Genomic DNA, 17,511 nt, shown 5'->3' on the forward strand with positions numbered 1-17,511 from the left:
TCTTATCACGTGAACCTCCTCAAGCACTACTTAGAGAGGCCTTCACAAACGGACCCTCCCCGAGACTTGATGGCTATAGCGGTGGCAGAGGATGTGAAAGAACCCAAAGACCTAGTGGAGTACCCCCTCCATGCAGTGGAGACACACGAGAACGTCACCATTAGTCCACAGCTAGACGCCGAGCAAACGGCCGAGGTCAAATCTATGCTGGGGGAGTTCCGTGACGTCTTGTCGGATAAGCCTGGCAGAACATCGCTTGAGCGGTTTTCGATGAAGCTGTTAAGTGCTGAGCCCATAAAAGTAAAGGCCTACCCTTTACCTCACGCCAAATCTGAGGTCATCAAACAAGAGGTGGAAGAGCTTCTAAAAGCTGGAATTATAGCGCCTTCGGTTTCTCCATACAACGCTCCAGTGGTGCTAGTTCGAAAGCCAGATGGAGGCCATCGCATGTGCATTGATTTTCGACGCCTCAATGCAGTGGCTGAATTCCAAGCGGAGCCTCTTCCAGACCCAGCCACAATTTTTGCCAAATTAAGTCACGCTAGATATTTTAGCAAATTTGACTTAAGCCGAGGGTACTATCAAATAGAAGTTGAGCCAGAATGCAGACCTTTGCTAGCTTTTAGCACCCCACAAGGGCACTATGAATTTCAAACGGTCCCCTTTGGTCTGAATAACTCGTCTAGCGTGTTCACGCGTATGATGAGAAAGCTATTAGCTCCCATCGAAAGTCCAGGCATCCAAAATTTCATAGATGATATTCTGATCGCCACGGAGACCTGGTCCGAACACATAGCTCTCATCTCCTCCCTCTTGCTAAGGCTCCGCGAGACGGGTCTGACTGCTCGGCCCTCCAAATGTCTCATCGGTTTCACAAGACTCAAGTTCTTGGGCCATGTCATTCAAGAAAACCAGCTCATGCCAGACGAAGAAAAGGTTGCTCAATTACTTGAGGCTCCCAAGCCGATCACAAAAACTGGAGTGAGATCATTCCTCGGGATGTGTGGTTACTATCAAAAATTCATCCCACACTTCAACTCTATCGCTGCCCCACTGTCAGATCTAACAAAAAAGGATCGACCAGACAAGGTGACATGGAATGAGGAATGTGAACTCGCATTCCAACGACTCAAGGAATGCCTCACTTCATCACCGGTGCTCAAGCTACCTGACCTGTCCCGCACTTTCGTATTGAGGACAGACGCCAGTGGCTCTGGCCTGGGTGCAGTTCTGATGCAAACTGCCGAAGGATCCGGTGACACACTTTTTCCAGTAGCTTACGCAAGCCGTAAACTGAACCAGGCAGAATCCAACTACGCCACAATAGAGCTAGAATGCCTGGCACTGGTGTGGGCGATAGAGAAATTCCAGGCATTCTTATATGGAAAGCACTTCATTCTGCAAACTGACCACAAGCCGTTATCTTACTTATCCTCCAGCAAGCACCTAAATGCCAGACTTATGAGATGGTCTTTGCTATTGCAACCATACTCCTTCCAGGTTGAACATGTTCCTGGAAGTCAAAATGCAGCGCCCGATTTCCTCAGTCGGCACTGCGTTCTTGAGCCCACGGGCCTCAATGGGTACCACCCCTCAGTAAATTTAAACAATTAGATTGGGCAACAACAAAGCTCAAAAGAAACTTGTATGCAAGCAGTATTAGTATTCTGCGAATACTTTTTAAGTGGGTGGGTATGTGACGATACGAAACTTGCATGCAAGGTTTCATTTGAGTTTTTCCCAGCAAACCGTGAGAAACTTTAATTTTAACTTAAAACAATTATTTTCCTGTCCACCCATAACTAATTTCTTGTAGGATTTATCCCCCCTCGCACGTTTCTCACGGGACGAATCTCGACATAAAACATTAACTAGCTTCTCTAGGGCTAACTTTTAATTATTGACCGCTGGGCAGGTGCATGACCAGCACACAATAAGTCGCTGCACCAGCACTACACGCCGCGGCCTAATAACTTTTCACACCTATCCCCCCCTCCCCGCAGGATACACATCGCTCTAAGAATAGCATTGCACTCGGGCTGGACAGATACATATTCGCCTAAGACTTTACTCTCACGGTAGGCAACGAATATTGACCATAAATCTGACCTGACGCCTGACATCTCCGGTACATCGATACATGTGAGAAGATCAGCTAGCTTTCTTCCCCACCCGTTAAACGAAAAGTCCCATCTATATATAGAGAGAGACCAAAGCATTCCAAATTAGGCCCGCTAGGATTCATACAGTCTCCTCTGTTAGGAAGTTTAGTTGTGAGATTTCATTAGGGACAAACGGCCTGGTTGCTACCCCTGATTGCTACCCCTGGTTGCTATCCCTGATTGCTACCCCTGGTTACTACACACGATTGCTACAACTACCAGATCTCCATAGAAAGCTGTAACCGAGGCAGACCACACCAGATACACCCCCCCCCCCAATTACATACCTGTTAGCAAGAAGGCATTGCCTACTGTCCTTGGCCCTAACATATTGCCCAGTGTCCACAGTGCCCTATACTGCCCAGTATCATCTGCCCAGTACCCGGCCCAAACTGTCCACTGCCCAATAGTTATTGCCTAATGCCGACAGATTAGAGCAACCTTCGCAGCAGAAGATAAACTGGTGTTGAGTTAGCACGGCTCTCTACGAGCTAGAGATCACAGCTGAGAGATCGTCCAACTTAGTCTACAGCACCAACCCTCTCTACTGCTAAACAGGCAGCGGCCTCACCCTAGAGCCAGCTTGCCTACAGCATAGGGAATATCCCGAGCCGACGTCCTAAGACAGAGCCGGATGACTCATCCTTCTGAGTGCCAGTCCTACGACCGCCAGAAGACGACCCAGGAGCTAGCAGCTAAGAAAAATAAGTAGCAGACTTAGGAACATTCTTCTCCTCCAATCACTCAATAATTAGCAATCCATGATGAACAGTTATTCTAGATATTAGCACCTTTACTTCTTTTATTTTCTTAATTATAATTTTATTTAATCATTTATCTCTTGTAAACTTTCATTTATTAAATTATTTTATTTATAAACTTATAATATTGGTCTGTTCTTACTGTTAGTTGCGGTGTGCCTGTACAAAATCTTATATGTGAGCGGGATAAAATTTAATAAAATTTCCCCTAGACCTAAACAAACAAGCCATATATTAACTAATTAACATCTCGTCACAGTGGGTCAGTCATACATTTACCCATTAACTCTTTCTCTCCGTAATTATTTTCCCACATTTCAACGGAATTCTTCATTTTTCTCATTACTATTTCACTACCCTGTTATGATTAAGCTTCACTAGCTTTGTTGTTTGTTATCAGAAAATGTTTTATTTGGTATAGAATTAAAGGGGAATGCATGCTCTTTTTATATAACACAAAAAAAAGTTTATAAAATTAAACATGAATTTAATTTAATGATGTCAAATCAACGATGGCATCGTCGGTTAGGAGAGAAAGAGTTAAGTCTCTGGTTCATGACTGACTGAAACTATGTTGATAAACCAGGGGTACAAGCTGATCTACTTGTAATATCTACTTTTTAGTTTTTAATGTTTTATTTTATGAAACAATTGTTTCTTTTTGTATAGTTAAAAAAAAAAGGAAATGCAAAAAATGTATAAATAAAATGTGTCGAAGCAGTTGGACAGTTTTCTAATACATTTTTTTGACTAACTTTTTTGTAAACATCAAATTTTCTTTTAAAAAAATACATCACCCAAATAATTTGAATTTCCATAATTTTTATTTCATTTCTTTATTTTCAGTTCCTCATCCTGAGAGAATGAAAGGTTAATGTTTTTATTTTTACATTATGTTGGAACAAACTATACACATTTTCTACGGCGTCCTTTTCATATTTTGTCCCTATTCAAGGGTCTTATTATGTGAGAGGAAATGAAGAACTTCTGTTTTATTTTTTGTTTTAACACTGCCATTCTGCTATTTTACTTTCAAACGTGTTATTCCACTTGTAGTAGATTTGTTAATCACTTTTGTAGCTCAGCCTTAATTTCTTGCTAAGCACAATGTTTAAGAGATTAATCTAACACGATTTTACTCCCCTGTCAACTGCGATTGCATTTTGGCATGTTAAACTTAGCCCACTTCTAACTTTAGTTAACTATAAAGATTGTTACCCTTTAATTGTGTGTGCTTGTCAATTTAGATTATAACAATCTGTTTATCTCTGCCCCTCACAGGATGTATACCTGGTACATTTGGCCCAGACTGTCTCTACACCTGTAAGAACTGTATGAATGGTGGCAGGTGTAATTCTCAGAAAGATGCCTGCAATTGCCGACCTGGCTGGAGAGGAGTTCTGTGCAATATGACCTGCCCAGAGGTGTGTACTTAACCAATGCCATAATTAGGCCTGGTCATGATTGTATCAGCTCATTTGAAGCCTGCCATTCCACTGACATTCTATGGGAGGATTTGGCTAATTTTAAGGGGAAGGGGAAAAAATGTTTGAAAAAAAATAAAATTTCATTACAGGGGCATTGTGGCAGAGGGATAAAACAATGGGCTGCCTAAGTAAGTCTTAGTTCAAATACCTAAGGAGGCTATGAATTATATTTTCATGGGTGCCTGACATTCAAGTTGAGGTGGTCATTTTGACATTCAAATGTCATTTTCTAATCAAAAATAGGGTTACTACTTCTGGATGTGTTAAATTAAACACCATGATTATTTAGGATTTTAAACTGACATTATCATTATTGAAAACTAGGTATACAAACTACTTTATTTACACAAACATTTGCAAGTATGATTCCAGAAGACTAGCAACGTAACAAATAATACATAAAAAATGTTTTTCTTTCATGACATGTTTTCTAAAGTATTTTAGCACCAAATAAAAGTATCACTAGTTCTAAGATTAATGTATGCACATTATCTTTCCTTTCCATGTGCATGAACAGGATAAAAATATAAAGCAATATCATTTCAACCTTTAATAAACTAATCATCATCAAACTCAAGGGGCAGAAATGTTCCCTTTTTAAAAGTGTTGAAAAGAAACTTGTGTGATATATAACTCATCTATTCATTAGACAAATTCATGCTCCCCTTTTCATTAGTGCTATTACAGCATAGAATTACTTACTACTTACTTAATCCTGTGCACTCCCAGGGGAGCATAGGGCCGCAACCACACCTCTCCACCGAACTCGGTTCTGAGCAGCTTTCTTCGTCTGCTCCCATGTCATTCCAGTACCCTCAGCTTCACTGATGACTGACCTCTTTCAGGATTGCTTGGGTCTGCCCACTTTCCTCTTTCCTTGTGGGTTCCAGTGGATTCCAGTCAAGTGCCTGCCTTGCAACATTGGTTGCTGGTTTTCGCAGGGTGTGTCCTATCCAGCTCCATTTTCGTTTTGTGATGTCTTGGGCTATGGGCTTTTGTCTAGTTCTCTCCCACAAATTGATAGTAATCTTTTCTGGCCACCTAATTCCTAATATCCGGCGTAGGCATTGGTTAACAAAGGTCTGGAGCTTTTCCATATTTGTTTTAGTGACTCTCCCAGTTTCTGAACCGTATAGAAGGACAGACTTAACGTTTGTATTATAGATTCGTATCTTGTTTTGTAGAGATAATGCCTTAGAGCGCCAGATAGTTTGAAGAGTTAAAAAGGCAAACCTAGCCTTATTGATCCAAAATAGTATATCATCATCAGCTCTGCCGTCTTTCTATTACAGCATAGAATAGTTTGCCTGAATTGGCCAAGGAAAACCAATGACTTGGCAGAGTTTTAAGTCTCTAACTAACATGAATGATTTGATAAACTCATGATTATGCATACAATGAACTTTATCTTCTTTGTAATTTAAATAATAAGAACAGGTATATAGAACGTAAGGGTTTCTTCTTCTGACCCTATAGATATGCCTTGTCTTTTGTTCTGAAGGAATGGAATATCCTAGTATCTCAGACTGATTTGTTTATTTAAGCGGGAAGCGTGGTCGAGAGGCCAAGTGCGCTTGAACTTGGCTTGGCTTGGCTTGGCTACCGAGAAGGGGGCTCGAGGTTCGACACCCGACTTGGGCAGAGTTGTGTTTACTGAGCGCCTAAAGGCAGCACGGAAAACCAACTCCTAGATACCCCCTCCCCCCCACCGGTCCACAACTGAGATTGGACCAAAAGCGCTCTGAGCATGCTATAAGCATGAAAGTAGCGCTATATAAAAGCTATAATAATATAATAATAAAAAGAATGCTTTCTGTAATGTTGACTTTGTTTTTGGTCTTGTTTGGCAGGCTTACACTTTAATGGCAAAAAGGTCATTATCAGCTTACTTATTTATTGTTGATATTTGTTTCTATCAGGGCACTTATGGTAATGATTGCAACAGCCTTTGCCGTTGTCTGAATGGTGGATCATGCAATCATGTGACTGGGGAGTGTACATGTCCAGCTGGTATTGAAGGCGAGTACTGTGAAGAAGGATGTCCGCCAGGATTCTATGGGGACAATTGTGAAAAGGTTGGTTTGTTTGGAATGTTTGGTGACGCCAGCTTTGTTGTCATTATTATAATAATAATAATAATAATCTTTATTATCCGTAAGGAAATTTGTCTTACAATTACATTACACCAAACAAAAAACATTATAACTATAAGAAACCAAAGTGTACATTCACACCAGACTCACTCATAATTTACATGTGACAAAGTTTATACCAGATTGTTCTTATTTAATGATTTGATTGCCATGGGAACAAAAGAGTGTTTGTGTCTGTTTGTCTTTACTATCGATGTCTTGTATCTCTTTTGTGATGGTAAAATCACAAAATCCTGACACAAAGGGTGATTCTTTATTTCGAGGATCTTGTTAGCTTTTTTATAGTAAGTGTAAAATCAAAGGACCGAACAGACAGTGATTTTTAATTTCGGGATCTTCAGGGTGCCTGTGAGTCCCCCCCAGCTCTAATGGGTACCTGACTTTAGTTGGGGAAAAGTAAAGGCGCTTGGTCATTGCGCTGGCCACGTATGACACCCTCGATAACCATGAGCCACAGAAACAGATGAGCTTAAAATCATCTGCCCCACAGATTGCAAAGTCTGAAAGGGGAACTTTACTTTTTATTTTACTTACCAAACTAAATAGCTGTGGGGGAAAAAGAATTTAATCATCGTTTTATCTGGCAGTTTATACTGTTGACCACTTGTGAACATTTAAATACAATTTTGATCGATGCTTTATTTGATTTGAGGCATGTCATTTTTATCTTTTCTGAGTAAATTTCATTTGAATTAGACTTGAATTGTCAAAAAGCTCTGAAGAATCAGAAGCAACAGGGGAAAATGTCTTGCCTGGGTTTTGGTGAGAGTTTAGAGGGCATGTGTCTTCCTAATCAATAGCTTGGCTAGGGCTTAATGACAGCATTAGTCCTTCCTGTACTGACCCAGTGTACTGCATACATCCTTACAGATAGTTTGAACATTTCTGTGTATGAATCTTAAAAAAAAAAAAGAAGTTACTTATGTCTTCTACAGCCACATGCACAAAAACATAGTATTCAACAGCAAAAATATTGGTAAATACAGTATAGCTAACAAAACATTATTTTACAGGTGTGTCCCCAGCAGTGCCCAGGTGGTTATTGCAACAGGAAGTATGGCTTCTGCAACTGTCGGCCAGGAAAGTTTGGGCCATCTTGCAATCAGCCTTGCCCTTCCTTTACTTTTGGTGTGAACTGCATGGAACAGTGTGATTGTAGCTCAGAAAACTCTGAGGGATGTGACCCTGTGGTAAGTTCAGACTTATACTTTCCATCCTTGGCTGTCTGGTTGCGTGCTGGACTGTCATTCAAATGTCTCAGCAGTCCTGGGTTCATACCCTACCTTCTACCATCCCCCATTGTCCTGCGAGAGGTTTGGACTAGAAAGTATACAATCTTCAACTCTGAAGGAACATCCTAAACATGTAAAACAAAATAAACCAAATAAATATTTAAAATTATCTTTGACTTAAGTTAAGAATATTTAGCTATTCATGAGTCCTTCTTAATCAGTGCTGATAAAATTCACTAGTAGTCATAATCTTTTGCATTCACTAATAGTTATTCTGATTTTTTTAATTGGAAACCAAACACAAAAATTATCACATAAAAATATAGATAGTACTTATCTTTATTGTAAAGAGCAATACTGTTTTTACATTTAATTACAAGGGTAAATTTTTAAACAGTAAATAAAACCTCCATGCTGTTGCGTTCATATCATATGAATGGGAACTATTTTAATTGGGTGAGATGTATTCAGTGCTTAAACATTAAGACAAAAATGCTATTGTCATTGTTTTTGTAGCTGCATGGCTGGTAATAAAATTAAGTACCACTAATTACAGCATTACAGTCATTGCATTACAGAGCATTGATTCTCTCTCATTTTTTAGCATTACATTAGTAAGACTTTACTGTGTATAGTTCTTTCAGGTTTCTTTGCCACATTATTCACAGTTTCTACCATCAACTGATTCATTGGCTATTCTTAAATAAATTACCTTTTTCTTCCATATTTAACTTAAATGTTTGTCTCTTTGTGAGATTCAGAAAATGTGTCACTCTTTGAAGATGATATTAGTTCTCTGTGCAGTGTATACATTCAACTTTCTTGCTAGATGCTTTTTTCAAGTTTCTTTATAATGAGAGCATTAGTATCTGATTATGGTTGCCAGGTATAATTTTCTTCTGGGTTGTTCTTATCCTTCTTCTGCCATTTTAGGAATATGATTGAGATGAACACTTTTAGTTTCTGGAAAGAATGGAGTGACCATGCTAAAACTTTTTTCTGACAGTTTTAGCTTAAGTTAGCTTGCCCCATTTTCTGATCCCATATAGGAGGGAAGAGGTGCGGTGGCTGAGCGGTGAAGTGCTTGGCTTCTGAACGGGTGTCCCGGGTTGGAATCCTGGTGAAGATTGGGATTTTTAACTTCGGGATCTTTGGGCGACTGAGTCCACATAGCTCTGACATTAGTTGGGAAAAGTTGCGGTTGGTTGTTGTGCTGGCCACATGACATCCTCATTAACCGTAGGACACAGAAACAGATAACCTTTACATCATCTGACCTATAGACCGCGGGTCTGAAGGGGGGAACTTTACTTTTTTTTTTATATAGGAGGGAACGCACTTAACTAGACTTTTTGTAACATGTTTTACATGTTCCTTCAGATTTGAAGATAAGGATATCCTAGCCCAATCCTCCCCCAGAACAACGAGGGATGGCAGCAGGCAGGGTTTAAAAACTGGGACTATCACCACCATTGAATGTCGTTCAGTATGCGTACCCCATGCCCAGGCAGCCATCTAACTTTGAGGAAGAAACAATATGTGTTTTCCATGTCTGCTCCTAATTGTGGAATAGCTAATAAGTTAATAAATCCTTGACCTTTGTTTTGTAGACAGGAGACTGTAACTGTAAGCCAGGGTACACTGGTGACCGCTGTGAAGCTCAGTGTGAGAGAGAATATTATGGTAAGGACTGTAAGAAAAAGTGTGACTGCCCCAATGACACCAAGTGCAACCACATTACTGGTCATTGTTTGAGGGACTGCCCAGCTGGCTGGACTGGACCACGGTGCGAAGAATGTGAGACATTTCTTTTTGATACTTTAAAATCAGTGTCTTGTTTCTCTTGTGTATTACTTTTTTCTTTTCTTTTGTATCTAAAAATGTCTTTTTTTTATGTTTTTATCTCAATTTAGTTTTTAATTTTTTTCTTGTTATTTGTTAAATTTGTTTTTGTTATGTAGCCTAACTTTAGCCATGTCTCTATCAGTAATTAAAACTTTAAAAAAAAAAAAAACACAATATATTCAACATATTATCCCCCTAAATTGTAAAGTAAAATTTTATAATACAAGCAGTATAACATTTTTTAAAATTATTTACTCACTGCCCATTATTTCAAATGGAATATTAGGCTATGAATTCTGTGTTGCACTGCCAATTTAACAAAATTTAAGGAGAACAAAAAACTGTTTGAAAATATTATTATTATAAAGAAATCAGTCAAACATAGCAATAAAAAAATTGCACAAATTTTTAAAAATACATGTAAAGGAAAATAAGATGATTTAGAAACAAAATGCAAGAGAAAAAAAAATGTGAATGTTAGCCGCTGAATAGCATTTTTTCCCCCCATCTTTTTATCTCTATAAATGTATTTTGTGATTGTAGTTGTCAAGCTGTTTAGTACTTCACCTCTAGACTTGATGTTGTGAATAACTTCTTTTAACCAGTTTTATGTGTAACCTGGAATGTTGACTTTTGATATTTTGCACCATTAATGGATTTAATCTTGTTGGACTAATGTAATAACTGCGTATTTCCCCTTGTGTCTGGCGTTCCTTATGACCATGCCACCTTCAGCCTGCCCACCTGGCAAATACGGGAAGTACTGCCTGGACTCTTGCCCCTGTGAAGGTAACTCTTGTGACCCAGAGACAGGCAAGTGCATCTGTTCAGCTGGGTACCATGGCAGAAGATGTAACAGACGTGAGTCCATTGCCTTTGACCTCTCTTTTAAGCTCTTAAACCAGTGGTATTCAACATGTGGCCTTACTGATGAATAGACTTTACTTTTTATATGTTGTGCATATTTTATGAAAACCAAGCCAACATTTATCACTTTCTTAAAGTATTAATTGAATCATTTGTTAAATATTGTTAAATTGATGCATTACTGACAGATTGCATTAAAACACTCATCTCTGTATTAAGTCAACAGAGTAATTGCATTCTCAATGTTTTTTTAGTAAAGGCCTTAAGTTCTAACAGTTGAAATACCACTGGTTTTGAAAACTGATTATTGACATTGTTAACTCTATGTTAATTTGTTCATTATATCTGTGTTGCATGTAAGCATATAACACTTATAATGTTTCATTTGTCCTTAATCCACTTTTCTTTTTTTTTTTATTTGGTTTCTCTGCTGACTCCTTCTATGTTTTTGTTTTTTCGTTATCAATGTTTACATCTCTTTTAAAAAATTTGGGTATATTTATAATATTTATAGAAATAATTTTTTTGGTGTAATAATAATAATAAGGCTTGTCTTGAAGTCCGAAGATCAATGAGGCATGCAGTATTTCCCATGGCTATGCAGCCCCAGCTGCGACTTACATATATTGCCGCTTTTAAAAATGTATATGTTTGTCTGAGACTGTCTCTATAGAACATCATTTCTATTGGTAGGCCTAATAATTTAACTTATTTGTTTACATACAACATTAGGCATTGTCTTCAGCTCCAAAGGATGAGTGTAAAGTCCCATGGACCCAGGTGTGACCTACATATTTTTTCTAAAGGGAATGCAGACAAAGCTGTTGTCATTGGGAGGAGGGGGTGTATATAATTGTCTTTTTTTCATCTATTTAAGTTGCCTTTTTTTTGTCTGCGCTTGTCTTTGGCAAGGGTCCTTTGAATCTCAAATGAGTGTCTTGTGACCTTTGTAAAAACTCTCCAGCTGTCTCTTTCACATGGCATCTGCTACCAGCTTCTTATCTCTATGCCAGCGAGAGTAAAATGGTGCTTTGTTAGATATTTATAGCACTTCCTATGACACATCTGTCATTAATATGTTTTGTAAGCCTTCTTTCTCTGTGTACTGTACACATGTCAACATCGTTCAGGATGTTCACACCCTTAATGATAAACACCATTAGGATTAGATAACTTATTCATAGAACAAGGTAAACTTATTAAATTCAGCATAGTTCTAGCTTCAATTACTTCTTTAGAGTAGTGGTTTCACTATAAACCAGTAATTTTGTGCAGTGTGAACAATTCTTATTTAGTCATAAGTGGAAAATGCTTTTTGTTTAGGCTGATTATAAAGTTTTATTTACTTTGAATTTCATTATCTAATTCTTAAATTGCTTATAAATCCTTGCTTCAAACATTAAAATTTGATTGCCAGCTTTTTGCTGCAGGTTCTTTTGTTGTCTATGTCTAGGAAAAATTACTTGCTTTTTTCCCCACTTGTTCAGCACTGCCATACAGAGTGCTAGTTATGTTTGGCTATTAGTGGTAGTAGGGTCTGCCTAAGGTTGATTAAAATGGGGCATTCCCAGTTTTGTAAGGATGGTTGCAGCATCTACAGATGGGTGGGTGGGTGGGACTTATTCTGTTAAGGTGGTAATTTAAAGGTGTATGTCTTGTTCTTAGTTGGAAGATTGTAGATTGCTCTTAGTGGGTTAGGAAACTGATGCTATCCAATTTGTTTGGCGTGGTCATATCTTTGTACATAGCTCTGCCTGTGCTGCCTGATGCCACTGCCAAGAATTAACTTCGTATTATTGTTTTGCAGCATGCCCAGATGGCAGTTGGGGTGTCAGCTGTAAAAACAAGTGTGGCTGTGACAACGGTGCCACTTGTGACAAAATCACCGGAGAGTGTCTATGCCTAGATGGCTGGTATGGACCTCGGTGTCGTGAAGGTTTGTACAAATGCAGATATTGTTGCACTGACCATGTTACAATAATTTATTTTTTTTTGTAGCTAAATTAATTTGTTTAGATCTTATTTAGAATACCTTTTAGCAAGTTTTACTTATATTTTATTAAAACTAAATTTCTAGATAGGTTATTGTTAGTTTCATTTGTAGATGCCATTATTAAGGATGTTTCATTGTGTCTATGATTGCCAAGGTATCTAACGAATACTAAAGACATTGACCTACAGATAATTGAGAACTTAGTGATGTCTTATTCGTCTATTTTCTTCTTGCTTTCGTCAGCTTGCCCCAAAGACCGCTACGGCCCGCAATGTATGATGAGGTGTATGTGTGAGAACAATGGCGACTGTGACCCTGTGGATGGCAGGTGTCTCTGCAAGCCTGGCTGGACGGGTCAGATCTGTGACAGAGGTGAGTCCCTTTGAGCTAATTCCAGTTCTATTAAAATAGAGATGTTTTTTTTTTCTTTCTAACAACTTTTAGAACTACAGAATTCTTTTTTTTTACTTGCTAAAAACTTTTTTTTTTGCTTATTTCCTCAAGTGTATTTGAGTAAAGTATTATTTCAGAGACAATAATTCTTCCTAGAAATTTAATCTTTTTTGTACTTTACACTTGTTATGAAACTTGCATCTCTTGTAAATATACATTAAATTGAAAATAAAAGGAAAAGGAAATGTCCTTACATTTTATCATATATTTATTGAGAGTAAGAGTTAAGTAAAAACTATACTTAATTTACCATTCTACTGCTCTTTGTTGCTAACTTATTTCTTCCTTCCTATGAGTCATCCTACACAAATTGCAATAATTATTTGACCCTAAAATACATTACAGAATGTACTTATTTTTTAGTAACTGTATGTTGCAGGGATGCCCATTCATACAGAATGGTAAATTAAGACTACCATTTTAAGATTAATCTTCTTTACATGTAATTGTTACTTTATATTTACAACCTTTTATCTTCACTACACGACAATGTTACTTTTCTTCACAGCATGTCCTCCTGGGACTTATGGGGCTAGCTGTCTTGGTAAATGTGATTGTCGCAACAGCGCGGACTGTGACCCTGTGAGCGGTGAATGTGTCTGTGCTCCTGGATGGAGGGGGCCAAACTGCGATCAGAGTAAGTTTTGTTCATTTCTGTTAAAATTTAAAAATTGATATGATGATACCATTAGTGTGATGGGTAAGTTACTGTGAGAAAACCTGTCCAGAAGGAATCAGACTGGCAGAGTATCTGTAACAGTGAAGGTGGTTCACTGTAAGCTGTTTTGTAGATCTAAACTAATAATTGTTTTAGTTGTGGCTACCCTTTTTAATATTTCATAATTCTTTAAACCAGTGATTCCCAAAGTGGTCTATATAGACCCCCAGGGGTCTACGACAACTTCCAAGGGGTCTACGAAAGTGAAAAAAGGAATTGGGGGTCTATGAGATGTAAATGGGGGTCTACGAGAGTGGATCTCGATTTCAGTAGGTCGTGATTTTAATTAAAATCTTAAAATAATGGAATTAACAATTATCTTATACAAATATAAATTATTTGAAAAAATTATTTTAGAACCTTATTCAAATAGCTTAATTTAGTCTACAGGGAATTTATATTTAACATAGTCATATTTAATTATGAAATTTCACAGTGGTATTTATGTTTGAAAATTTAGCTTCTTTCCATGTTGAACTTATATTGCTTATCTGTAATGTATGCAACAAAGTGTTATTTACTGACACTTTGAATCCACCTAGGTTGGAGGATTTTTTTAGACGATGCCATCTTAATAAAAAAGATGTAGATTTGAAACGCTTTTGAAAAATCAATAATATAGTTGAGAAAAGATCTATAGTGGACAAAATCTTTGCTTTGGCATCAAAAAGAGAAGATGATGGTCTGCAAGTGTCTTTCTTAAACAATCTTTTACTTATTGCGAAATTTGGAAAAAGTCACACAATAGGCAAAAAAAATGGCATGCGATGAAGAAGTTTTTAAAACTATCATGTCCACAAACCTACATCTAATAGTATTACAGAATTCCTCTAAGTAACAAAACAATGGAAAGGCCTATTGATGGAATGAGTTCCTAATACAAGTGAAACGAGTCAATATTGCCTGGTAATAAAATAATTTTATTGGCGAATGTTCGTTTTATTATAGATAAAGAAATCCACTAAAAGCTTCTTTTTGCAAACACTGAGAATCAATATTGAATGTTTTTGAAAGACTACTATAAAGAAGACGCCCTCCCTTGAACTATAATGCCAGCAGCAACGAATGGAGAACAACTTTCATGGTTGGGTCCAAGGGTGGATAGTGAAAAAATGTTAGATGCTTGAATCTCTTCAATTTGTTAATAACGCAGTTAACCCAAGCAACACATCAAATAACTTGCTCAAATGTGTTGAGAAAATGACCAGAAACTTTCATCAGTTTTTCCTTCACACTGAAGTGTGATGGTTGTCGAAAAGCTTTATTTTTTTTTTCTTCCTTTTGACAATGTTCTTGGATGTCAAAGATCTTATTTAAAACAAAATTTAATTCATTGGAGGTTGTACATTGCTTTTTTAACAGACTTGTTTCATAAATTTTATTAGGTTAACTTACATGTGGTCATAGGCGTAGCCAGGATTTTTTCGTTGGGGGATTTTTGCAACCCAACCTCCCCTCCAGCTACGCCCATGCATGTGGCCACCTAATTCCTAATGTCCATTAGACATCGTTTAAAAAAAAACACATTGGAAGTTCATAAATCAGAAAAAATTTAATTCAGCAATATTAGCTAACCAGGGGGTCTACCGAATCCTGGAAAACATGACAAGGGGTCTACGAGCCAAAAAAGTTTGGGAACCACTGCTTTAAACAGTAATGAGTGGGACAACAGATCAAGACTAAAATGTTTCAAAGCAAGCTTTTTTGTACACACAATTAAAAATTTGAACCCAGGATAATTTGATCACAGATTTTTTTTTTATGATGGAAAGGTAAAGGTATACTAGAATGATGGTTAGGGTTTGGTTTAGCCTAAGTGTCACATGCATTATTTATGTGACATATTTATAAATTATATTATGGCTGTCCAAGCCAATTTTTAGTCTGAATGCAGTGTTATGAGGAAAATGTCAATAATAGCTGCATTTTTTTCAAAAGCTGTTTAGTAAGTTGTTTTTTTTCCATATTTTATGTCACATTATAAGGATAAAGTCTTTAAATAACTTACAATAAAATCTGAGGTTACTCATTTTTTTAAACTTGAAATATTTTCTTCACTATTTGTCATCAAAGATGCAGCCCTAAACCTGATAGTAAAATCTGATTCAATCAGCCAAATGCATTTATTTTTGCTTCTATCTGTATTATTTTTTTTCCACTAAGGATAGGACATTGTCTTTGAAAAGATTCCAAAGATTAAGGATGAGTGCAGTATTTTATGTTCTGATTTGTCAAATGTTTTGGATGTTCCTTCAGATTTGAAAATAATTTCATCTTAGTTCAAATCTCAGTCATGTTGATGGAATGACTGTGGGCAGGATTTTTAACTCTGGGCCATCAAGACCATCGAATGTTAGTAAAGAGCGCATACCACTCAACCAGGCAGCCACGCAAACCTTCATATTTTGCCACATATTATGCATATGACAGGTTATCCCTTAGGGTATCCCTCCATCATATACAGAGGAATGACATCGTGGTCGAAAACTGCTGTCATATATTTAATGTATGTTTTTTCTAGAGTGTTTAGATGGTTATTATGGGGCAGGCTGCAGCCAGCCATGTAAATGTCAGCACGGAGCCAGCTGTGACCATGTCAGTGGGGCATGCATGTGTACAGAAGGTTGGAGGGGCAGGCACTGTGAGAAAGCCTGTCCCGAAGGATTCTACGGACTTGACTGCCAGAGTATCTGTAACTGTGAGGATGGTTCAACGTAAGTTATTATGTTGGTCTCAAGAAATTATTGTTTTAGTTAAAGACATTTGTCAGTTATCAGTGCTGATAACTTATTTCAGGAACAAAATGTTGAATAGATTCCATGAGTGCATAAGCTCCTCAGCTGATCTTTGAGATGTAAAGCTAAGTTAACGTGTTGAAAGTGTAAAATGCAATGTGCCTTAAGTGTACAGCTCTGAACAAGATTTACTATTTTTGTATTTCTTCAGCTATAATTTTTTTTGTTCATAGCAATAACTGAAGAAAAAATTTTAACAAACAATTGGGGAGAAAATGTATTTAAAAAACTAATAATGCAACTGAAAGTTTAGAAATATATAAAGAACTTATTGTAAGCGTTTATGAATTTCTTAAATTTAGTGTGTTCAATTACTTCTATAGTGATTAACCCAGCTTATAATTAAAGTGATAAAAAAGATAATGATTTGATTTTTTTAAAATTGCTAGCTTCTCATGTAAAATGCACTTTTGTAAAACAAATTTTTTTCTCAATAATTAATTTCATTTTCTTCTTATTTTTATTATGCATAATATGTGATTTGTTTAATTATTATTTTTAGTGACTTCCACTGACTTCTAATATTACCTATTACTTACTAATTCCTGCAGCTGTGACCCTGTATCTGGTCAATGCCATTGTGCCCCAGGTAGTATGGGCATTTCCTGCAACCACACCTGCCCACAGGGTTTCTGGGGCCAAGACTGTGAGAAACCCTGTGGATGCCAGAATGGTGGTACCTGTGACCCAGCTAGTGGAGCATGCCAGTGCCAGCCAGGGTGGAGCTCTGCCAAGTGTGATGAACGTATGTGATGCTGTGTTAATTATTTTTCTAGTAACAAATTCTTGATTTCCATATTGATACTATTGTATGTATAGAAAGAGAATGTTCTTTAATATACAGAGATATATCATGCCATGAATACATATTGTTCTTTCACACTCAAGAAAAAGATTTATTTTTTTTGTTAAGTCTTAGACCAAGTTTGCATAGATACTGTACTATGTAAAAATGCTTTGAAAATCTTATGTTTAAATCTGGCAGTGTTTTATGATTATTGATTGTTTCAGTTAAATATAAAGTAAAACTATTTAAAAGTATTAA

The 17,511-nt window shown here is 37.2% G+C and overlaps 1 protein-coding gene across 10 annotated transcripts in view; it reads left to right on the forward strand.

The window, feature by feature from the left end:
• The window catches only part of LOC106061485 (multiple epidermal growth factor-like domains protein 6), a 204,020-nt gene that overhangs the window by 164,280 nt on the left and 22,229 nt on the right, over positions 1-17,511 (forward strand). For 8 of the 10 annotated variants that reach the window (XM_056007535.1, XM_056007537.1, XM_056007543.1 and 5 more), the window contains 11 exons: positions 3,770-3,793; positions 4,205-4,347; positions 6,330-6,485; positions 7,577-7,753; positions 9,406-9,592; positions 10,376-10,501; positions 12,315-12,443; positions 12,744-12,872; positions 13,462-13,590; positions 16,193-16,385; positions 17,018-17,211. In XM_056007535.1, the coding sequence (XP_055863510.1) occupies positions 3,770-3,793; positions 4,205-4,347; positions 6,330-6,485; positions 7,577-7,753; positions 9,406-9,592; positions 10,376-10,501; positions 12,315-12,443; positions 12,744-12,872; positions 13,462-13,590; positions 16,193-16,385; positions 17,018-17,211 (1,587 nt within the window). The remainder of the gene's footprint in view (positions 1-3,769; positions 3,794-4,204; positions 4,348-6,329; positions 6,486-7,576; positions 7,754-9,405; positions 9,593-10,375; positions 10,502-12,314; positions 12,444-12,743; positions 12,873-13,461; positions 13,591-16,192; positions 16,386-17,017; positions 17,212-17,511) is intronic. The other 2 variants (XM_056007542.1, XM_056007538.1) reach the window with 2 other exon arrangements.

Source organism: Biomphalaria glabrata, chromosome 13 (assembly GCF_947242115.1).
Source record: "Biomphalaria glabrata chromosome 13, xgBioGlab47.1, whole genome shotgun sequence".
Lineage (NCBI taxonomy): Eukaryota > Metazoa > Mollusca > Gastropoda > Planorbidae > Biomphalaria > Biomphalaria glabrata.